Genomic DNA, 25,455 nt, shown 5'->3' with positions numbered 1-25,455 from the left:
TTATACATCCACAGAACTCAGTGATTAAAACAGAAACAACACATCTTCTCTAGCTATTACAACTACTAAAGTGGAAACTGCTATTTTTTTATATACCTTTTAACATGATATTAATATGCAAGAGTGGTTTCCAAAAAACAATTTTCTAATTTAGTATTAGTGCATTTATTCTTTATTAGGACTTTAATTGGTTGATGAAATGATATAGATCACAGATAATCCCAAAAAAGGGTTGTTGATTGATGATATTTTGTCTATGGCCATTATCAATACACAGTGAAATCAATCTCACCAGGTATTGATAATCTTACTAGCCTGGAACAAAATATGCAGATTCAACTAAATTTATTCAGCATACTTGAATTTTATAGAAAATGTTCAAATAAATAATCAGTGCTAAGTAACATACTAAATTGTCATGGAGGTAATAAGATTCACATGACAAATATTTATACATAATGCTTGCTATAGCTCACTACCACAAAATATCAGATATACATAGGTAAAATCAAGCCAATCAAAAATATTAAAGTATATACAGTATAAAAGCCACATAAAAATTTGACAATTGAGCAGCAAACTCTCTACATCTTAAAGACAGAATTAGAAGGATGAGCAAGGTAGATATTTTCATATATTAGTGTTTTAATAATTAGTTTTACAAATTGTCAAAACTCTCGCAAAGTTAAAAATTTCAGCTTCTATTATCACATCCAATATTAACGAGGATTTGTGATAATATAAATTTCAATATTAACAGGTCTTAAAAGAGCACAAAGCAACATACAACTACAATTTTCAATATTTCAACAATAAAACAAGGTATGAATTACCAAAAAGGTAGTTCTTACCTGTGTGTTTTTCATGAATATTAGCAAACTGTATAATCTATGAAAGGATCTATATTAAAGCTACAAAATAGTAACTAACTACATACATTCACAGCCATGCAGATAAATATTAATATTTTATCTCTAAAACTATCCAATATGATGTTAATCACAAAGTCAATGAAAAAGAATAATAATGACATACAGAAACTCTTGTTTGGCTGTGCTTGTAGGAGATGTAGGAAAATCCTCCAGTCTACAGATGAAGATTCAAGAGAAAGCAGGAAAACAAAAGGAAGCAAATAAACATTCATGCATAAATTAGTTACAATATGACCAATCATCTGGAAAGCTTTTATTTCCCATTTAAAAAATTTTCACTCGAAGAACTTTTTCAACTTTTTTTGAAGTTCCATTTCCTTTTAATTGAAACTAGAAATGAAAACCCAAAGAATAAATCCAGAAAGTCTTATTAACACTATTAGAGTTTGGCAGCGAGTAATAAGGAAAGTTTTACCTTTTTAATGAAAAAGTTAAGGCATCTTGGTTTGACCTCTTTTTTTAAAGGCAAAAAAAAAAAATCAACTAACACTTAAAATTATTTTATAAATCTGTTCTGCAAATTTAGACACTATTTGAAGCCTTCTCTTAGATAATGGAAGTAAGAGTTTTGAGAGGATGGAGTAAATAAAACACAGGAGACATTTAAAGAAATTTGTGGTACTTCTGAATAGGTTAAAGTAACCATGATACTTTGAATTCAGAGGCAACAAAGGAATCATGAAACCCAAGTCTGTGGTGACTTTCTTTGAGGCATCATAGTGAGGTAGAAGGTGTGGAGATTCAGGCACCTCTTCTTACTGACTGTGTGACTTTAAGCATTTTAGGAAAACACTCTGATCTTTCCAAATCTCGATTTATTATTCTGTACAGTGGGGATAAAACTGTCCCAGTTAGTAGGATTGTAGTGAGGATTAAATAATGTATATGAGGTTCCTGCCCCACAATAGATGCTCCTTTAGATTGTAATTATTACATAATAATACCCCTCCTCCCACTCTGAATAGTCAAAAAATATCTTATCTCACAACTACTGGAATTTCTGGTCTTTAGAATGCCAGCTTAGGAAGTGTGATCTGGACCATTTAAGCAGCAATAATGAAATATACTCTTTGGTTCTAGATACACAAGTCAAAACTGCCCCAGCAAGATTTACACATTCATTTCAGGAAATGTTCCCCAAGACAGTCATCATATCACCCATGTATGAAATGTCATGAATAGACCTGTAATGAGTCAATTTATGACTAATATTTAATTTTTATAACATTGAACTAGATCCTCTATTTTGTCAGTATTTAGCATGATAGATGCTTTAAGGGACAATCGTAGGACATTAGTTACTAAAAATGAGCAAATTCTCAAAATCTGACTAAATTATCAAAATACAATTTGTAGTTATAGAATAAAACTGCTCCACTGAAAGGAAGTTAGGAATGAAGGTATATATTCCCAAGTGTATGAGCAAAGTCAATGGTTAAATGTATTGACAACCAATTAGTGATCTAAATATCATGTATAAAGGTAATTATTATTATTAGAACAATTTTGGACAGATCCACAGAGAGAACATGAAAAGGTGAGAGCAAAGAGTCAAAAGAAAAGCAATATGGAATGGTATATTCACTGTAGAAAGCTTATTTATACTATTAGGAGGGTCTCATAGGCTTTATTGTTAAATTATTTAAATGAAAAAATGGCAAGATAAAGTTTTGAAACCCAGCATGAATACTGGGTAATGATTAGTTAGTAAAATCAAGAGACAGTCTATTTTCTGATTATAATTTTGTTTTACTTATTTGATTTATGTGAGCTCTTGCATCTTACATGTCTAACTTAAATTTACACTGTAATCATTTTTCCTGTTACACAATCTTAAAATGTACTGGCAGTCAGTTTTTTAGGGTGGCAGGACTGGCAGTAAACCAATTATATAAAGGGAGCAAGTAATTTTTCTGAAAAAATTCATTTGGTGATATTCTTAGTGACAGAATTACAGTATCTGGCAATATTATATAAATCTCAAGTCTTACTAGGTACGGGATTCATCCAATGAATTTTAAGTTTCCTCTAAACCTATAACAAACAACTTTAATAATTAGAAAAACAACACACTTACTGTATATTTGGTGTAATCCCTTCAAGCAGCACAATATTAACCCCACCAATATGAGCAGTGGCACATGTCTCAGTCATCTTTTGATGTAAAACATCTTAAAATGTGAAAAAAAAAAAAAACAACTGAATTCTGGAAATTTAGTTGCACTTCGTATTAAAATTTCATTTCATCCATAATACACTCAGTGACAAAAGATAATTTTAAAGGTACAATGAAATTTAAACTATTCCAGAACAAATTTTTTAAAAATTTCCTCGAAGGTTTTTCTTTCCATCCATTTCCATCATACAGTCTTTATGTGTTATGTGTCAAAACCGGAATAATGCAAAATATGTAGTTTACTATGCCATTCATGCATTAAAGAGCCTAATGCCTTTAAATAGTCCAATGACATTTTAAATCTCAGAACAGCACAGCACAGAATATTTAGAAAAATTTGAAAACATTAAGAATAGGAAAAAAACTATATACACTAGCACTCTTGATCCATGTAAATGGGAAGTTCCATTTTCTGAAGAAAAATCACCACGTAGGAATTTATGAGACATGGCATTGGCTTTCTTCAGAAAAGTGGCACTCCAGTATCAGGATGTCATCATACCTTTCATTTTTTCCTTAAGTGTAAAACTGCCATGAATCCTCTTCAGTTCCGATTCCATTGTCAGCCCACCAATGTCTGCCTCCAGGTGTGTGCGGTTCACCATGCCAATCCCAAACACTATCAGAGTAACATGCTGAGGTTCAGCAGTTACCAAACTACGTTTCCTCTTAGTCACACTAGTATTGTCTTGTTCATTCTCAAACACAACTTTACATGTCGGCTCTGTGGGGCTCCGAACTCCTTTAAGTGAATGGAAATATATGGGCTTAGATACTGCAAAATGGAAGGACATTACCTTGTTTTTCTTTCCTTCACACTCCACACCAGCCCTCTTTGTCCTCTTCTCCACCAAAACGATTTTTGATAATTTCCACCATTCTCCCATGGTCATATTTGAAAATAAATAGAGGACTCAGGTATTTGAAAGCAGGTCTGTCTGAATTCTTTAAGAGCTGACTGTGTAAAAGTTAGAAAGGATGGGGAAAGGGGCAGTAGAATATCTGATCACCATCACTATTCTCTCTCCTTGGGTGACTGCCACTTCCTATGCACTCAATTATCCATTTCTTATAACAATAAGAATACATGGTGAATAACCTTTTTTTTTTTTTTTTAGTATTATTGCTGTTCTAAACAGATTTTTTAAATATAAAAATATCCATTACCTGCTGGTCCAAATGTTTCTGAAGATTTTTCCAGTATTCCTGTTGGATCAGAGATAAGTGAATAGAAGTTAAGCAATTTATACATATTCTGCCAGCACTCGGCTGAAGGCTCACTTTGTTCTGATACTGTAATTGAATCAGAGTCATCCATGTGGATAGTCATATGATCCACCACATCTTTTGAACCTTTCCTAGACACTTTTGAAGTTCTTCTTTCAGATCTTCCTAATGAATTTTTGTTTCGAGACTCCTTTTTGTTATTCTCATTGTTGGTCCGTTTGTTCTTTGTATTATTTACTCTATTGCCACCGTTAAGACTTCCCCTAGAACTGCGGCTGAAGTCAGATGAGCGGAAGTCCCGGTGTTTTCTGGTTTTGAAAGTAGGTGTTGGGGAAGCTGATCCAGCTGTATATCTGCTAAGTTTAATGTCAGTCTGAGTCGCTTTGATGTCGTCTATCATTGTACTAAATTGATGAATGAGACGAACTAAAGCCATATCTACATGCTGGCTTATTGACTGACAGGAAATAGTAAAGTTGCAGTGAAAAGTATTATAATAACGCTTATTGAGATCATGAAAAGAAAGAGCACTGGTGGAGTTCTGAGGGGTGCACACGGATTTTTCCATTACAACAGCGCTGATGCTAAAGGTTTCCAACATCAATGCCGGTTTGAACTCAAGTGGAGGAAGATTCACATGACCTTGCCTAAAAATGTGGGAAAAAAAAAAGAAAATGACAAGGTTTTTTTCCTTTTTCCCCAGAATCATACAGTCTTTATTAACTTGTTAGCAAAATAATCTCCAAGGTGAAGTATAAGTCAACATACTTCTTATTTTTATAAGTTGGAAACTAGGCCTTAAGTCTTCTTTCTTTATCTTATTCTATGTCGAGTCAAAATCACACTTATATACAACTCAGTAATTTTAAGAAGGATTAAAAATGGGTGGTATGTGTTAGTCACTCAGTCATAAATGGGTATTTTTCCAGAGAAGACATACAGATGGCCAGCAAGCACATGAAAAGATTTTCAACATCACTGATGATTAGAGAAATACAAATCAAAACCATGATGAGATATCACCTTATATATGTTAGAATAGCTATCATCAAAAACGTGAGAAATGACAAGTGTGGGCAAGGATGTGGAGAAAAAGGATTCTCATACACTGCTGGTGGGAATATAAATTGGTATACCACTATGGGATACAGTATATAGAGATTCCTCCAAAAAGTAAGATTAGAACTACCTTATGATCCAGTTTTCTTACTTCTGGGTGTTTTTCCAAAGAATACAAAAACACTACTTCTAAAAGATATATGTACCTCTGTATTCATCACAGCATTATTTACAATGGCCAAGATATGAAAACAACTTAAGTGCCCACCAGTGGATGAATGAAGAAAATATGATATACACACAAAGTGCACACACACATATTACTACTCAGCATAAAAAAAGATGAAGTCCTTGTCCTCTGCAACAACGTGGATGGAACTTGATGGCATTACGCTAAGTGAAATAAGTCAAAAAGAAAGACAAATACAGTATGGTTTCACTTACATGTGAAATATAAAAAACAAAAACCAAATAATAAATAACCAAACCAAACCAAACACACACACAGATACAAAGAACAGAGTAGTGGTTACCAGAGAGGTAGAGGCTGAGGTAAGGGAGGGGGGAACAAAATGAGTAAGGGAACTCAAATGTATGACGACAAAAGGAAACTAATCTTTTGGTAGCAAGGAGAAACAGAATGTTGTACACATTACATGTATGTATATATAATGTTATAAATCCATATTAACTCAATAAAAATAAGTTTTTAAAAAGTAAATGGAGTTATAAAAGAAAACAACTGAGTATGAAAATGTTGGTACTTTGATCTAGAAACTCTAGATATGCAGCTCATGGAACCCAGAGAAGGCAAACTTACTGGCATAAAGAAGATGTGGTCGTGACAAAAGGGATGAAGCTATCCCAAAGAAAGTGATGGGGGGTGAAAAGAACTAGTGAAGACATTTTACAACACTGAAAGTGCAAAGATAAAACACTGGAAATTGCTTAGATGAAGTATGATATTTGCCAAAGCACAGAAAAGATGTTCCTTCTGTGTTGTAAGCTACATGATGTAAGCAGACAAGGACTATACAAACTACCTCTAGTTTTTAAAAAAGAAAACATTTTAATTCTCAAATGTTTCTAATGTTTCAAACTGTATGCACAAAATATCAGTTTTATTATATTTTTCATTTTCCTATACATGTATAATAAACAGTAAAAGACTTTCTAATATTTTGAGAAATATTTTTCCAGGTCACAAAACAAAGGTAATTTTCCCCATCAATCAATAATCATTAAGGTCACTTTTGCAGTGTTTCAGCTTGCCTGGTCACTGTTATGGTACCACACGACTGTGAAAGACAAGGCTATACTCTCAACATGATGTCTACTCTGTTCTTAATGGAAAATACTACCTGCTACAAGTCAACTCAGAAAGGAGGTCAGGAATAAATTCTAAGAATAATATATAAAATTAATCCATAAGATCATGAAATACTACTACAACAGTAAATAAAGTATATTTATCAACATATGTGCTTTGGCTGACCCTGATACATGTATTTCCATGGCTTCCCTGGTGGCTAACTGGTAAAGATTCCACCTGCCAATGCAGAAGTCATGAGTTCAATCCCTGGGTTGACAAGATCCCTTAGAGAAGGAATTGGCAACTTACCCCAGTATTCATGCCTGGGAAATGCCATGGACAAGGAGCCTGGAAGGCTATGGTCCATGGGGTCACAAAAGAAACACGACTTAGCAACTAAACAACACCATACATGTACTAACATCTTACAAAAATATACCTAAAAATAGGTCTCACAACCTAGTGATAAAATCAACAAATTATTCAGAAAATGTGGCTACTATTTCTGTTAAGCGGAAGTTATCTTGTCATTAGGCTATTAAAATTACTTCCACATAAGCACTAGAAGAAAGCAAAGTTAAAAAGCAGATATTATAACTTTTGTACAAATTTTTACATAAAACCAATAATAATGCAAGACACCTTCTTGCTCTTTTGCCTTTTCTCTCCTTGGCCGTGTCTGAATCCACAATATCTGCTCTAAGGCAGTCCAAAGTCCCTGAAAAGGAAAGGTGTTCTCCGAAGTACATTCGGTAGCAGAGTGGCATTGTGTCCTGTGACTGGATCCCTGTATGACTCAGAAGAGGTTTGAAAACAACCTAAAAGATATAACACATTTATATTAGCTCAATTTATAATTCAACACTTACTGTGGTTATTTTTCTTACATAGTATCTCAGTACATATTATTACTGTAATGTGAAGGGAAAAAAAGGCCTTGTATAATAAATATGCTCTAATTTTACTTAAAACTTAGTATTTTTGAGCACCTACTATGTGCCACCCATCTTTAAATTAATCATAAACACAAAGTTCCTTGATTGTGCTTGAGTGAAAGTACAAGGAAAATAAAATTAGTTTAAATCATTCTACTTGTTTTAAAAAAGGCATGGATATCTGCTGTGTTTCCATAAATATCTGCTATAAAAGGTTCAGAAAAGAGCTTATCAATCTCCTCTGTTAATATAAAAACATTTTATATGTTGTATTTTTAATAGCTGATCTATTTTTAAATGGTATCCCTTGGTTGTAAAAGTCATTTAACATTTTCTGACAAAGAACTTTTACATTTTAAGTATCATATATGCTGTGGAAATACATCACTCTGGCTAAGTCTCTAGTTAACTGAACCTCATAGTCACTAAGTCCTAACCCAAATAAAAGCAACTCTATGTATTCACAGTAGATCAGTAATAATAATCCTGACTACTCATTCTCTGCTGCATGGTTCCTTTTCCTTCTTCTACATCCTAAACTGCCTTCATTGACTCCCTTCTAACTCTTTTCCACCACACATTCTCTTTTCCTGAAGCTTAAAAAAAAATCTATCAAAATGGAGATGTGCCATTTTTGCAGTGAGACTCCAGTTCACATTTTCACTTGTCTCTATGTCACCTCATTGTTTGTGCTTGGGAAGATAGGCTACCACTCCTGTGAAGGCCTGAAGGTCTAGAATGACAGAATTCAGACAATTCACTTTACACTGGAAATTTAGGGAGAATTTTTCTCTCTCTTGTATATTTGCTTGGCATACGCTTTCTTGGGTTTACTCTGTCTTGGATTTGCTCTTTCATCCCAAAGGAAACACTCTTCAAGGTTCAAGCCATCCTGCATCTTTCCTAATCTTGTTATCTGTATGCCCCCTAATTAATCGTGCAAACTCACCAGTCATTTTAGTTCTTTCCTTTTCCCATCCCAGATTACCATCCTAAAAGGTTTCTTTGGCCATGGAAGTAACCAATGCTTTAATTGGTTAGGCGACTTCCTTTTTCTCTCATAATCTTACCTTAAACTCCTTTTCAGCAACTTCCAAGACTGCATATTACATCTTATTACCTCACTTGTTTTGCTATATCTGCTTTGGATTAATCCTCTTCTACTCATATAGCTAAGCTAATAAGGACAACAAGAGGTTCTAAATAACTAGACTGTCAGCAGTATTTGGTAACTCTTCTGTGGATCTGTGGTGAGCTCTATTTCAATTTCACTCCAACCTTTACATATATTTAAATCACCTTACAAAGTTTTTTATTGTATTACTTAATGTTACTGTCTCTGGTCAATTTTAGAGTCTTATATGTAAAATAGTATAGTTGTCTCTAAAAATGTGTATTGGATACTAATAAATACCATGAATCTTTATCCAGGCCAAAACAACCATAAAAAAATTATTTCTTTTCTCTTTAAAAAAAAAAAAAGTGAAAGAATCCCTAAAAGCTACTCCAAGGTATTGAAGAAGTAAATCTCAAAAAAGTTTAGAAGTGCCTGACACATTTCTTAATGTAAGTCACCTCCTACTGTGATAGAAAACTGAGGCTGTGAATTATGCAAACTTACCAGTACATTTATGAATTGTCCATACTGCCTTCCCAAACATTCTCAGGGGAAAAAGTACATTTTATGTCAAAAAATTATCTCTCTCTATAAAGGATTCTAAATTCCAACACTTCTCATCCCTCTCTGAATCTTTCTCTATCAGTTTGCCGCTTTCTTTTTTTTTTTTTTTTTTTTATTTAGAACTCTCTTAATTCATCCTAAGTAAAAAATATGCTCAGGCCTCCTTCATCCTGAAAAGACAACACTTCTAAATACCCATCTCCCACTCTCCCATTTGCCTTGGAAATTTTGTTCTCCACTCCCTACATTTAGTCAATTAAATAAGACCTCCACTGTATTTCTCTTTTACCTCATCAAAGGCATACCCACCTAAGCTAAGAGTTTCACTACCAGTTCTGTGAACTATTTCATTAACTCATCTTTTCACTTCTAGTTTCTCCATTTCAATCCATTTAACACATTGCTACCCATACAACAATTCCACATATACAATTCCAGGCACCTTATTCCTCTGTTCTAAAATCTTCAGTGCCTCCACGTTGCTCACTCAAGCCTTCACAGAGCACTTAAAACTGTAGGAAATGAATAAACTTAACTTTCTAGTCCTATTATTTAGCCAGTCTCTATCCCCAAATAACAAGAATGTTGCTGTATGAGGCAGACTAACTATACACCATTCTTCAGTTTAATGAATATCTATAATGCTTACGGGGCAATGGCACCCCACTCCAGTACTCTTGCCTGGAAAATCCCATGGACGGAGGAGCCTGGTAGGCTGCAGTCCATGGAATCGCAAAGAGTAGGACACGACTGAGTGACTTCACTTTCACTCTTCACTTTCATGCATTGGGGAAGGAAATGGCAACCCACTCCAGCGTTCTTGCCTGGAGAATCCCAGGGATGGGGGAGCCTGGTGGGCTGCTCTCTTTGGGGTCGCACAGAGTCGGACACAACTGAAGTGACTTAGCAGTAGCAACAGATGCTTAATTTGTATTTATAATTAACCTATGTAATTTTTAAAGGCGCCTCCTTTGTACATGAAGGCTTTAGGTGGGTAAGCAAGAAAGAAGATTTTCAGTGGAATTCCACAGTGCACACACTTGATGATTCCAACTGCTAAGTGCTGCCTGATACCTGGTCACTACAGTCAGGGGACAGCAGAGAGGCTCACCTGAGCATCAGCAAGTTGCACCGCAGGAAAACCCTGGTTGGCTTCTTCCACACCTGCCACATCATCCTGACTAGTGCTGTGCTGAGAATGTGTCCCGTCCAAGGTATTCTGGTCACTAGACAAGACGGTGTTGAAATCTGAGGCTGAGGGTATTGTAGGAAGATTGGGTGCAACACCTAAAAGAGTAAGTATTCAAAAATAAATTCTAAATTCTTGGGAAATGAAAAGAACATAAGGGGATACAGCAAAGTAAACTTATGAAGGTTGTATTATAATTGTATTACCAGACTATTTAAATTGAGAAGGAAAAAAACAACATTTTCAGGTTATTTTACAGACACTAATAAAAAGTGAAATTAAACTACATTTTCAGAATACTATCACTCATCTTCATACATGAAGTATGTATTAGAGCCAGTCAGTCCGAAATATAAAACTATAGGGCTGGAAGAACTTTGAAAAGCATTTGATATCCCATCAGCTTTGCACAGAGGAACAAAATTATAGACAGGAGCAGGGTTATATGGCAAAAACCATAGGTGTCACGGAATCCCCACATACAATTTTCTTCGTAACTATTATTTCTCAAGGCAAAACAAAAATAAAATGGCACTGCTTCTTTCTTCTGTACTCTGTTATCTGTTAACTCGTCAGGCAAAGAATCTGTGATAGAGAGGAAATGATCCTTTCGGCTCTCCTGAAATTTAAACTCTGCAGTAATGAGATTAGCTGCAGGAAAGTGCTGAGAGCTGGTAGAAGAACCAGCCTTCTATCTCCTTCAGTCAAGGGCCAATACTAGGAATGAGCACATCTCTGCACGCCTAGAGTCAGAATTAGAATTGGTTGCAGATTCGAATGTGGGCCACACATTGGCCAAAAAATAAAACATACTGAGTAGTCTTCTACCAGTCACTTTTCATAATTTCATATTTTTGTCTGAATAGAATTTAAAAGTGATCCAAATATATGTTACACAGATTAATTTCAGCTGCCCAAAGTAACTGGGAACAAAGGCTACTTCACATATTATTTTAAAAAATATATACACACTTTCACAATAAAAAAATACATACATATAGGAAATTTGGAAAAATAAGAGAAAAAATAGAAGATGATAGGAAAGGACTGACTCTATTTATGTTATTGGAAATAGCCACCAGTATTTCTTTGTGAATTCTCTGCCTGTTTTGCTGCTACTTATAAATATCCCTTTAAAATCAATAAACTTTCCTTGTTTCCCTCCTTGAGGGCAAGAATCTTACTTTATTGCTTTTAGTGTTTCTTTAGATTTAATTAAATATTTAAATAACTATAAAGAGTATGTGCTGCTGTCCTTAGTTGCTCTATCATGTCTGAGTCTTTGCGACCCCATGGACTGTAGCCCATTAGGCTCCTCTCTCCTTGGGGATTCTCCAAGGCAAGAATACTGGAGTGGGTTGTCATGCCCTCCTCCAATGGATCTTCCCAATCCAGGGACTGAACACAGGTCTCCTGTATTGGAGGCAGATTCTTTACCTTCTAAGCCACCAGATAAAAATGTTTATATTACTCTGCAGAGGAATCTGGATAAACCGAAAGTATTTTCTGTATTGCAGGTATATGATATTGTCATTATACTTTGCATTTTTTCATTTACCTCCTTTTGGTACTTTGAAAATTAAGCCAGACACATTAAATGGAAATTTTAAACTCTTTAAATTATATATGTCTCACATTTGACATATGTGCCTTTCCACAAGAACACTGAGCTACTGCTTATGACTCTCTCAACTGCAATATTATCAAGCATTTTGTAAATGGGACAATTTCAACTACATGGTAAACTTAAACCTTTAAGATATTTTTAACTATCCTTTGAAAAATAGGATTTACTATAACTTTACATGCACCCCTTAGTTAAGTAAAATAACATGATAGCTCAGTACCTGTTGGGAGACTATTGTGTCCTGATTTGGTGACAGGAGACTCCTGTACCACACTTCCTCGGTTACCCACAGCATTTGACATCCAGTTATAGAAACTCACAGACGATGGCTCAGATAACAAAGGGTGTTCAGATAACATATCAGAGGCCATTGTGTTTCCTGAAAATAAAGTTTTACTGAGTATAGCATTACTTATGTACTAAGGAGCAGAAAACGTGATTTATGTAATCATTTTTGAAACTCGGGCTAAATTATCTTCCTTTTGCATATGTCTTTAAAACTTACTACATACTTTTGGCATTTGGATATTAAGGCATTAATAAATAATTTATTGAGACTATAATGAGAATAGATTCACTCTTGGCTGGTCTAGACAGCATTACACACTATGCCTAGTTGAGAGTAACAGCAAATGCTACAATTTAAAAATGCAAACTAAGAGACACCAACAAGTTACACAGAAGAGTTTCCCAAAAGACACTCTCAAAGATAAGTTGTCATACAAAAGACTAGGTATGCATCCAAAACATATACCTGAATAAACATAAGCCCTATTTTTTCTTGTTTTTTAAATCTCCCACAGAAGGAAATTGATAGTTGTCAGAACTAAGGATGTACCTGTTCTCGTCAGGGAGCTACTTTTCACTGCTGCACTGCTTCTCTGAGGGGTCCCTTCCAGAAGGTTGTGCAAGCTTGGAAAACTTCCAGTCAGGTAGCTGAGGAGGCTTTCCTTCCTTGGACTCTCCTTAACCGATACTCCCGCACGTCCCACATGCACCGGAGAATCTGTGGCAGTGTCACCGCTGGTATAGCTCAGAGAATGGTACGGATGAATGCCCTACAGAGAGAATAACATGGGGCTCTTTCTTATGCACATAAAAAAAGACTATGGATAACCACAATGACTCACTGTTTTTATTGCTATATTATTCACTTTAATACAACCGTGTCTACCTAAACAGTTTGTGTCTACTAGAATTGCAGTGAATCTCAAATGTATGTAGTAATGTTTTAAAACTCTACAGTACAATGCAAAGGACAGCATTTAGTGTCATTCACTGAATTTTAACAATGATTAACCTCCCTTTTTTGTGTGGACTTCCCTGCTGGCTCAGACAGTAAAGTGCCTGCCTGCATTGTGGGAGACCCAGGTTCAAGCCCTGGGTCAGGAAGATCCCCTGGAGAAGGAAATGGCAACCCACTCTGGTATTCTTGCCTAGAAAATTCCATGGATGGAGGAGCTAGTGGGCTACAGTCCATGGGATCGCAAAGAGTCATATGTGACTGAGCACCTTCACTCACATAACTTCACTCAACCTCCCTTTGGAGGCTTCCCTGGTGGCTCAATGGTAAGGAATAGGAATAGGAAATGGCAACCTGCTCCAGTTTTCCTGCCTGGAAAATTCCATGGACAAAGAAGCCCAGCGGGCTACAGTCCATAGTGTCACAAGCAGTCGGACAAAACTGAGTACACTCACAGCTACAACTCCCTTTAAAATCTGAAGTGGGAGTCTGGTATCAAGACATATATCCCAAAATTATTCATACTATACCACCCTTCACTGGACTGGAGGAAGCACAAGCTGGAATCAAGATTGCTGGGAGAAATATCAATAACCTCAGATATGCAGATGACACCACCCTTATGGCAGAGAGTGAAGAGGAACTCAAAAGCCTCTTGATGAAAGTGAAAGAGGAGAGTGAAAAAGTTGGCTTAAAGCTCAACATTCAGGAAACTAAGATCATGGCATCGGGTCCCATCACTTCATGGGAAATAGATAGGGAAACAGTGGAAACAGTGTCTGACTTTATTTTTTTGGGCTCCAAAATCACTGCAGATGGTGATTGCAGCCATGAAATTCAAAGATGCTTACTCCTTGGAAGGAAAGTTATGACCAACTTAGACAGCATATTAAAAAGCAGAGACATTACTTTGTCAACAAAGGTCCATCTAGTCAAGGCTATTGTTTTTCCAGTGGTTACGTATGGATGTGAGAGTTGGATTATAAAGAAAGCTGAGCACAGAAGAATTGATGCTTTTGAACTGTGGTGTTGGAGAAGACTCTTGAGAGTCCCTTGGACTGCAAGGAGATTCAACCAGTCCATCCTAAAGGAGATCAGCCCTGGGTGTTCACTGGAAGGACTGATGCTGAAGCTGAAACTCTAACACTTTGGTCACTTGATTTGAAGACCTGACTCATTGGCAAAGACCCTGATGCTGGCAAAGATTGAGGGCAGGAGAAGAAGGGGACAACAGAGGATGAGATGGTTGGATGGCATCACTGACTCAATGGACACGGGTCTGGGTGGACTCCAGGAGTTGGTGATGGACAGGGAGACCTTGTGTGCTGCGGTTCATGGGGTCACAAAGAGTCAGACACAACTCAGCTACTGAACTGAACTGATACCACCGTTCTTAATACTCTGATAATAAATCTCTGTGCTAAGACCTGATTCTCTGTAAAGCTCTAATATGCCAAAAAGAATTTCCAGCAATTCTCTGAAGAAAAAAAGAAAAAAATAAAAAGTTATACAGTTGACCAATATCTATCTGATCTGTCATATCTAAGACTGGAATTCTAGATCAGTTTAAAACAGTACAAAGAAAGACCATGCAGACAGAAATATCCTAATAAGCGGAGATATGAAACAAAGTACTTCTAATTTCAATTCTTTGGATTTTCATAATCCATAAATAAAGGAATGCTCAAAAAATTTCTGAGAACAGCATTAACAGTAATATGACCAGAGCCTTTGGAAAGATCATAAACCAGGAATAATTCTAGGGCACATGTGTATACCCATGGCTGATTCTAATTATATACGGCAGAAACCAACACAACATTGTAAAGCAACGATCTTCCAATTAAAAACAAATAATTTTTTTTTAAAAAGAAAAGGAGTAATTCTGAGACAGATTAAGGGGTTGAGAATTTTAAGTGTCCCAGGCTTGTAACTGTACTGCAGAAACAGAATAAGCCTTAAGCCCAAACTTTAAAAAATGTATATCATTCTGTCATTAAATGTTTTCATTATAAGAACAATGTTTACACAGAATAAAACTCTCAAAAGCACAAAGGGCTAGACAATAAAAAGCATCTTCTGAACTCCAGTCTACTAGATCCCTTGCCCCAAAAGTCCTATTAACCATTTCTTATTTATCCTTCTATAAATAATTTGCCTATATAAGCACATACACATATTTATCCTTTTTAACACAGAGATATATATTGTCCTATACCTTATTTTTACTCAAATCAATGTGCTTTGGTGATTGTTCCATGTCCATTTAGAGATCTAGTCTATCTTTTTGAAGTCTTCATAATATGCATCCATATGAAGGTACATTATTTATTAGTTCTCAGTCATTTATGTTTCTTCCATTATTTTCCTATTATAAACAGTGTTGTAAATAACATTCTTGGACATGTGTCTTTGAGCAATCGGGTAAAAGGCATTATGTTTAAAATTTTACAATTAAAAATTGACAAATTGCTCTTCAAAGAGGTTATGCCAATTTACACTCCCACCCAGTACTAGTATGAATGGAAATGTCTCTTTTCTTACATGTTCAACAACATACACTATTTAACTTTATTAACTATTTAAACTGTATATTGATCATGCAATACCAGTAAGACTTCTCATTAAAACTGATAATTATAAGCTGATCAACATTTTTAACATTTTTTTCCACTTTATTTTTTTAATTGAAGGATACTTATTTGCATTACAGAATTTTGTGGTTTTGTCATACATCAACAAAAATCAGCCATAGGTACACGTTTTTTACTGAATACGTGTGCGTGTGTACGTTAGTCACTCGGTCGTGTCCGACTCTTTGCGATCCCACGGACTATAGCCTGACAGGCTTCTCTGTCCGTGGAATTCTCCAGGCAAGAGTACTGGAGTGCCATTCCCTTCTCCATAGGAACTTCCCAATGCAGGGATCAAACCCTGGTCTCCTGCATCGCAAGCATATTCTTACCATTTGAGCTACAGGGAAGTCCTTTTATTGAATACAGTAGTCAATAAATTGAAAAGACAGCCCTAAGGCTTGGTAATTAAAGAAGTCCTCGTTCAACATTAATTACTGATTGTTAATATAATTTTCTTTGAAATGTGTAAACTACAAGTTACTATGTATATTAATCTCAACATAAAAGCACTATTTGGATATTTAGGATGAATACCTAATATTTACATTTGAGATAACAAAAGCTTAGGTCTTCTCTGTAAGTCAAAGTAACTCTAACAAAGACAGCAACAAAGTACCTTTATTTTTAATGCAGAGTCACTATGGGTATGAGTCTTAGAGAGCTTCCTCATTATCTCAGCTCCGGTTACAGGTCCAGAGCTACCGGGTGGAGGCCGGTTGGCTGTTCCCTCCAGCAGCATTGTATGTTCACTGACTGTGGCTGAAACAGTAGAAAAGAACAGGTGGGCTACAAATTATCATATAGTCTTGAAACATCTTGAAACACTCCAGTGTTCCTGGTGGTATAGCAAAACTCAATTCTTAGTATCTCTTGAAAAATTAATTATGGATTCTGCTATAATAGTCATTCTTCTTTCTTTTATTCTTCAAACCCCAATCTTTTCACTCAGTCTCAAGAAAGGAACAAACAGCTTCTAATCTTTCACATATTTCTCCCAAATGGCATAGAGATTAAAAACCAATTCAGCTGTACTGAAGAAAGTACAAAATGTTCACAAATTAATCTAGGCATCTGCAGACAGTTAGAAAGAATATTTCTGCACTATTTTTTTTCAATTTGTGGTTAGACTTGACATTTTTCAAAATAACAAAAATCTAGCCTATTACTCATACTTAGTTGTTAAATACGAAGTTTAAAAGAAGCTTTTTTAAAACTTGGTAAAGTAATATATATCAATGTTCTGAAAGCTCTAATTTTAAGACTACTGTCCTTTTCCATGGTACTTTTAATATTTTTTCAAAATATTGTAAGATAAATTTCCATTGAATTATATATCATGATAGTAATAAAAATTACTCTTTGCAAAAGCATTAAAGTATGCAAGTATATTTCTGAAATGCATTATCTACTGCCTCTGTCCTGCACAGTCATAATAATAATGACAGAATTATAGGCTACATCTAAACATTACACAAATTCAGAATCAAACTACCAGGTAAAATTCAAATCTACAAAAGACTGGCATAGGGAGTTTGATAAACAGACAAATACAAATTTCAAAAAATTCATGTGATTTACTCAAAATAGTCTAGTTATACAAAGATGTCTCTTAATTGTACCAGATAGGTTAGGAGAAGAATTTCTCTGTATTTCTACTGCATTTCAAAAAATTAAACTTCAAAGTGAAGTGTGCATAAAGAGTCCAACATCATTACCATTTATTTGGACCAACACAAATCAGACTTGTATAATTAAGCCATGATGTTTTCAAATTTGGGACAAAACTTATTAAAATTATCACAAGTATTAGGTTCCAAGTACATAATATCCAGCCAAAATATTTATAGAATTACCTGCATCAAATTCAAACTCTGCTCCATCAGCACTGGTATCACTTTGAAGACCACCTCCATTGTCCAGCCCAAGCCCATCTTCATGTTCATGGTCCACAGCTGACTGAGGCTTCAGGGACTGAGCAGGTCGATGTAAACTAACTCCTTTAAAGGCTGGTGTCACCACAATAAACTTCATCCACTGCCTTGCCAGTGCAACCAAACCTTTCTTTAAAGTTACCAGAGCAGGAAGGCCATCACTCTGTGACAATGACATGGTTAGGAGTCATCTTAGTGTAACAATAATAATTACTATTTAGTGTTGTATATCGGAGAAGGCAATGGCACCCCACTCCAGTACTCTTGCCTGGAAAATCCCATGGACAGAGGAGCCTGGTAGACTGCAGTCCATGAGGTCGCTAAGAGTCGAACACGACTGAGCAACTTCACTTTCACATTTCTGACGTGACTTAGCAGCAGCAGCAGTGTTCTATATGCATTTATTCATTTAAATCTCATAATTCCCATTTAGAGATGAGGAAATGAGAATTATATGTTGAGTCATTTGTCCAGGTTTACACAACGGAATCACTATTTCAAACTGATGACAGAACTCACTCTTTAAACAGAAAGTTGCTTCTTTCCATAATAAACAACACAGCATGTGTACGTGTGTGCTAAGTCACTTTAGTCGTGTCTGACTCTCTGCAACGCTATGGACTCTACCAGGTAAATAAGAGGCTAAACATGGGGTATAAAAGTGGAATCCCCTGTAAGAAGTATTCAATGCTTCAATCAAACTTCACCTGCTTTGATCAACTGAAGAATTAAATGTATTTTGTGCCACCTGGAATATTCATTAAGCAAAGAGGAAACGAAAACATTTCCTCCAAAAATTAGGTAACTACCTCATTTTAACATTAAAAAAATAACAAATTATTATAGTTAAATGATAGACAAAGGATTTGTAACTGTTTTGAAACAAATATACTATCAGTAACAATTACAAAATTTAGAATATATTTTATTCCACATAGTGATGATTTTTACTTGCCTGTAGACTTAGCCTAAAGGAGAAAATACCCAACTCCTCTCCTTCACCTTTCCTACAATTCCTTGTGTTAGGAGTAATGGTTCTTATTGAAGAGAGCCACTTACTAGATGGCAGGAATCACTCATTTACTTTCTGAGGAATATCAGGTTCCTTAGCCTTCCCTTTCATTCCCAGACTCAAGGAAGGAGGGTCTCTTGTATTTCTTCCTGTTACATGGAAACCATATCCTGGCAGAGCATCCATTCATGTGAAATTCCTGCCATTCTTTCTGTTCTAATTTATCTGCCTATGACTAGATGGGCAAGTTATCCTTGCACTGTGGCCTCCCAGTCTTCAGTTCACAGAGTGGGAGTAGGAGGCACTATACTAACCTAAGGTCTGAGTACCTTTATGAAATCCATAATTTACTCCATATTCTTTCATTAGAGGTTATCAGGAGCATGACTGGCCATCAACAGTACTGATACATTGATTATTAATTTAGCTGAAGATTCTTGTGTATTCTCTGTTGATCAGAAGCTTGGAGCGGAGAGGGAGGTCCTCAAGCTCTAAGCTCTTAACCACGATGTGTTGTTACCTTCCATAGTGCTTTTCTAGGGCAGAGATATATTGAATCTATTCATATAGTTATATATTCCCCCAATTATTAATTAGTCCTTATTAAACATTTATGTGAAAAACGACTAATGACTACTCTTTTGCTTGCAATTCATTATACCTTTGGCTTCTATAATGGTCTTTCCAGGTCCTCCTCCTCTCCCTCCTCAGCACTTTGTATACCTCTATGCACTCTCTCCATGCCCCTTTCATTTCAGTATTTATCAAGGATCCAGCCCTGACCAGTTTCTCACTCAACATATTCTTAGAAGACTCATCCATGTTTACTGCTTCTAACACCTTCAGGCTGGCAACACCTAAACCATTAATCTGAGCCCAATCTTGTCTATAAGCCTGAATTTCTAACCACATTTCTCCTTTGGATTTTCCATACTCATCTCAAACCTTGTCTCTCAGTGGCTACCCAACAGAATAGAGGCTTTTTAAAAACTAACACATGATTCCAGTAACTCACCATTGTGGCGTCATCAATGATGGAATAATTTGCCTGGTGAAGGTAGTGATGTAGTATATTGCACAGCAAACATGAAGGATTTTCTTGGAGAAAGCGGGCAACTTTTGTAAGTCTGTTATATTTACTTCTTAAGGGGAAATGTACACTTTTATTCTGAGGAAAGCAAAACAACAGATTTAGAAGGATAGCGCAAAGATACAATAAACAAAAGATATCTAGAAACTAAGAACTTGCAGGTCTGATATTTTCCAACAACAATAAATAATAAGGGAATATTTCCAATAATAAACTTTGTATGACACTTTGCATTATTGAAAGACATACCTCTAATGCTTCTGTCATTATGCATCCCATAACAGCACAAATTCTCAAGGTCCCCTCAGTTTCTAATTTGTTTAAAGATGACTTGAGTTGATCAATGGGAACAAGCCATGCACCAACAGCTGGAGTTGCAGTGCTTAAAAGGTTCAGCTGCCTTTTAAAATGAAAAAATATATATATATAAACAAATGTTTTCAAGACTATTTCAAACAATCTCCCATACATATTGTACTCTGTGGCTATTTTATTTAGGCAAAATTACTTTTCTTTCTGACCAGCAGATAGATTCTGAATATGTACGTAGGAAATGCAAAGGATGACAGAATTAGAAAGGAAAATACAAAAGTCTGTTAGAGGTGAAAAAAGTAAAAAGCTCATGGCAGGGTGACATGTAAAATTAAAATAAAACTCTAGAAAAGAAAAAGGGTTAAACAAGCTGAGAATAATGTCTACAGAAAGTATGAAGTAAGAAAGATAGGAAAAAAGTAGCAACCCTAATACTAGATATATTAGAAAAACAAGCCAAAAAGATACATGACATAGAATTTATGTAATTTAAAATTCAAAAAAAATCAGGGGTATCAAGGGATAGTAATCTATTTTAAAAATATCTTACCTAGAAAATGCATGTGCAGGAGATCTCACATTGGTGGGAGCTGCAAAACTAAACCAAATTTCCTTGATGGTCAACTTCATGCTACATGAATCTGGAGGTGGAGGCATTAGAGGTAGATCTTTTTTCAAATCATCAGATTCAACTCCTTCATCCTATATAAAATAGAGTACCAAAAGTTATTAGTGTATAGTCCCTTAAAACCACTAGGACAGAGTATTTTAAGCACAAAACTTTTCCATCAAGTCAAGTTCTACAGATAACAGTGTGAAATAAAACAGGTTTAGTTTTGCAGCTCCCACCAATGTGAGATCTCCTGCATATGCATTTTCAAGGTAAGAACTGTAGCCTGCATTGCAGGCAAACTGCTTACCATCTGAGCCACCAGGGAAATCCATGGAATTAGGATTAACTCCCTTTAGGGGATTCCCTGGTGGCTCAGTGGTAAAGAATCCACCTGCCAATGCAGGATAGCTAAGTTTGATCCCAGGGTTGGGAAGATCCCCTGGAGAAGGAAATGGCAACCCACTCCAGTATTCTTGCATGGTAAGTCTCACGGACAGAGGAGCCTGGCAGGCTACAGTCCATGGGATTGCAAAGAGTCAGGTATGAATAAGCGACTGAGCACACAGCACAGAGGTCATCCAACTATTTACGTCAGACGATGAGTGACAGCATTAAGGTCTGCTTCTTACTGCAATCTATTTTCCATTCTATTTTAAGGGGAAACTTCAAAATTCCAAATAAAGTGCCATGAGAAATACTATTACAGTCTATGTTAAAATAAGTGACACTTTCCAATAGAAAATTCTTAGTTATCTTATATGCTAATCTGAACCTGTATTGAAAAAAATAGGAATAATATTTTTTCAATGTGTAATCACCACTCTTCAGAATGCAGGGAGGGAAAAAGTATAATATTAAAGAAAAAAAGTCCACTGCTTGTTATATCTGCTTACAGGTCTCTAATTCACTTTTAGATATTATTGGTCAAAATAAAGAAAAGATCGGCATTTGCTTATGGAATGATTAAGGAATAAAGGGTATCCACAAAACAGCTTTGAATCCTAAATGTAAAAAAATATGGGTCATAGATCATAGCAATTTTAAAGTCAGCAGGCACTAAACAGAAGTCTACATTCCCTTATCTGAAATTCCAACATCCACAACATTCTGAAAATCTAAATCTGTTTTGTAAATGTGGCATCAAAATCTGATATGAATGTGTGAGAGATGATCCTATTTGATGTTTTTATTAATGTCATGATGCAAAAATATTCAATATTTCAAGACGTTAACGTTAATGTTATCTAAGATTTCACTAGGAGCTTATAGTACACACGCCATATTATCTTCCTTTTAATTTATATATATATATATATTTTTTTTTTACTGAAGTACAGATGTACAATATTATATGTTACAGGTATACAATATAGTGACACGATTTTTAAGGGTTATATTCTATTTAGGTGCTTCTCAGGTGGCACAGTGGTAAAGAACTCACCCACCCATGCAGGAGACCCAAGAGATGCAGGTTCAATCCCTGGGTCAGGGAAGATCCCCTGGAGAAGGAAATGGCAACCTACTCCAGTATTCTTGCCTGGGAAATCCCATAGACAGAGGAGCCAGTGGGCTACAGTCCATGTGGTCACAAGAGTCAGAGATGACTGAGTGACTGAATACTATATTCTACTTATAGTTATCATAAAATATTGGTTTATTCCCTGTGCTGTATAATATATTCTTGTAGCTTATTTTATACATAATAGTCTGCACTTCTTAATTATGTATATGTGGAATCAAAAAATACAACAAACTAGTGAATATAACAAAGGGAGGGACAATATAGGGCTGTGGCATATGATCTTTCTTTTAAAGAAAAAAAATCTGAATTCTCAAATACATTTGGGTTTCAGACAAGGGCTGTGAGCCAGGCAACTGAGAATATACAAATATATAGAAAATGGTCTAGAGGAACCTGAACTTTAAATAAAGGGAGAGGGCCTTGTAAATAAGCAAGTAATTAAAACAACATGTGAAACAAAGTAATAATAAATTTGGATTTACACTGAATTTTTGGTGCCTATGGCACATATCAATGATGATATCTAAAAGGTCATTGGATATAATTCTGACGATCAGTTGAAAGCTTTGTTTTACACTTTGTCGTGTGTCTGACTCTTTGCAACGTCATGGACTGTAACCCATGGCTCCTCTGTCCATGGGATTCTCTAGGCAAGAGTACTAGAGTGGGTGGCCATTCCATTATCCAGGGGATCTTCCTAACCCAGGGATTGAAACTGCATCTCCTGGGTCTCCTGCACTGGCAGCTGAGTTCTTTACCACTGCACCACCTGAGAAGGACCTATATAGCACTGGAATATAACCTTTAAAAATTGTGTCACTATTTGTATACCCAGGGATTGAATCTAGGTCTCCCACATTGCAGGCAGATTCTTTACTATCTGAGCCACCAGGGAAGCCCACACTATATCCTTCTACTTCTCTGCATATTCATTCTATTAATTTGTGAGAGTTTGATATTGAAACTCTAACTAAAAAAGGATTTATCTACTTAAAAAATAATTGTAATATATAGTGGAACTGTATGCAACCTTGTTCCGTATTTCCCAAGTTTCCTGTAATTGTGTTATCACACTTCCATAATTGAGAAAAATTAAAAAAATTAAAATATAAAAAACCTATTTACTGTGCATTAAATCAAAATAAACATTTCAAAAGTAACTTTTCAGAGACCCAGAGTTCAGAAGTGATTGTACCAAGGCATACTGGATGACTAAGACATATTTCTTAGTTAAAAGGTAGTTTCTTTCTTCTTCAATTGGTCTAATCTTCAAATGAGCAGAAGTGTATGCGTGTCTAAGAACAACATTTACCAAATTCTTACTATGCTCTAGACACCAAGCTAAGTCTTTCTTATGACCTGCCTCCTTCAATCATCACAACTCTTGAATGTTAATATCATTACAATACTCATTTCAGAAACACACAAGATGCTAAAAAGATAAAAAAAAAAAATGTGCCCAAGATCAGCAATCAGATAGTAGTACAAGTATTCAGTAGTCTACAGAATTTTGAACATTTTCATTATTGCTGTTACTATATTCATCATCATGAAATTATACCATGACAAAAATAATGAGTTGCATTTGAACTCATTTCTATACACTTGTTAAAAAAAAGGCAGATATTGACAAAAATGTTAAAATATTTAAACATGTGAAATACTACCAGTAATAAAGCTGTTTATTTAAAAAATGAATTCTGCTAAAATCTTTTAAATAAGATAAAAACAAAGTTCTGCTTTTCTGAAATTCCATTAATTCAACAAATAAAATTGTTTAACATAAGCAAAGTATAATGTTATTATATATTTACAGATATAAGTGAAATTTTAGCAATTACACTTGTAGAATAATCATCAAAATGCCTTGGCTACCATTTAAGCAAAATCCACAACATGGAAAGATAAGCAAATATACTCTAGAAATTGACTGTGACTTGGGTAAGGAATTTTCTATTTTCCCAAAGCATTACTATTATTAGAAATTCACCAACTTGTTCATCAGAAACAGAATTTCCATTTAAGTCTGAAGAAGGGCTTGTTCGGTCACAAGGAAGATTATCATCAGAGACATCAGTATTATAGCCACTGCCAGTTGGAGAATCAGAAGAATTATTGGATGTCAGCACTCCACCCCTTTCTGTGGCATTAGCTTTACCCATAATTCCAAAAGCGTTATATAAAACAGCACCAGACTGTCTTCCTCCTATACAAATGAAAGAATTTATTTATTAAAAACATTAGGTCTTATCTCAATGCTGTACTCTACAACTTTTATAAAGAAAAAAATAAAAACCTCATAAAGATTTTTTCCTACCAAAATTTTATCCTTATATATAAAAGTGATGTAATATTGGGTCATCAGGTAAGGAATTGTAGGCATAAACACTACTATTAACATTGAGGCTTCCCTCATAGCTCAGTTGGTAAGGAGTCTGACTGCAGTGCAGGAGACCTGGGTTCAATCCCTGGGTCAGGAAGATCCCCTAGAGAAGGAAATTATTCCGACCTGGAGAATCCCATGGACAGAGTAGCCTGGCGGGCTACAGGCTATGGGACTGCAAGTGTGAGACACAATGGAGCGACTAAGCACATGCACACACAGGACTAAATCTGAAAGTCTTATACACGACTCAGCCTTCCTATTTTAAAGTTACAGTCAGTAACATAAAAGTAAATATAAGTCAGTAGACAGCCAGTTTCTCCCATCAGGAAGCTTCTATTAGCCTCCTATCCTAATCCGTCAGAAGGCAGATAGAATGAAAACCACACTCACGGAAAACTAATCAAACTGATCACATGGACCACAGCCTTGCCTAACTCCATGCCATGCAGGGTCACAGAAGACGGATGGGTCATGGTGGAGAGTTCTAACAAAACGTGGTCCAATGGAGAAGGAAATGGCAAACCACTTCAGTATTCTTGCCATGAGAACCCCATCAACAGTATGAAAAGACA

The 25,455-nt window shown here is 35.6% G+C and overlaps 1 protein-coding gene across 9 annotated transcripts in view; it reads right to left on the bottom strand.

Annotated features, from left to right (window-relative positions):
- Positions 1 to 25,455, bottom strand: part of BLTP1 (bridge-like lipid transfer protein family member 1) — a 200,550-nt gene that overhangs the window by 74,401 nt on the left and 100,694 nt on the right. For 8 of the 9 annotated variants that reach the window (XM_061142286.1, XM_061142290.1, XM_061142293.1 and 5 more), the window contains 14 exons: positions 24,492 to 24,703; positions 20,913 to 21,064; positions 20,300 to 20,450; positions 19,976 to 20,128; positions 17,871 to 18,111; positions 16,634 to 16,776; positions 12,977 to 13,196; positions 12,359 to 12,517; positions 10,434 to 10,609; positions 7,349 to 7,524; positions 4,276 to 4,982; positions 3,611 to 3,850; positions 3,010 to 3,103; positions 1,036 to 1,086 (listed from right to left, as the gene is read on the bottom strand). In XM_061142286.1, coding sequence (XP_060998269.1) covers positions 1,036 to 1,086; positions 3,010 to 3,103; positions 3,611 to 3,850; positions 4,276 to 4,982; positions 7,349 to 7,524; positions 10,434 to 10,609; positions 12,359 to 12,517; positions 12,977 to 13,196; positions 16,634 to 16,776; positions 17,871 to 18,111; positions 19,976 to 20,128; positions 20,300 to 20,450; positions 20,913 to 21,064; positions 24,492 to 24,703 — 2,875 coding nt within the window. The remainder of the gene's footprint in view (positions 1 to 1,035; positions 1,087 to 3,009; positions 3,104 to 3,610; positions 3,851 to 4,275; positions 4,983 to 7,348; positions 7,525 to 10,433; positions 10,610 to 12,358; positions 12,518 to 12,976; positions 13,197 to 16,633; positions 16,777 to 17,870; positions 18,112 to 19,975; positions 20,129 to 20,299; positions 20,451 to 20,912; positions 21,065 to 24,491; positions 24,704 to 25,455) is intronic. The other variant, XM_061142291.1, reaches the window with a different exon arrangement.

This window comes from Dama dama, chromosome 5 (assembly GCF_033118175.1).
Source record: "Dama dama isolate Ldn47 chromosome 5, ASM3311817v1, whole genome shotgun sequence".
In the NCBI taxonomy this organism is placed as follows: domain Eukaryota; kingdom Metazoa; phylum Chordata; class Mammalia; order Artiodactyla; family Cervidae; genus Dama; species Dama dama.
The sequence above is the reverse complement of the archived record's forward strand: the minus strand, read 5'-3'. Positions and strand labels throughout refer to the sequence as shown.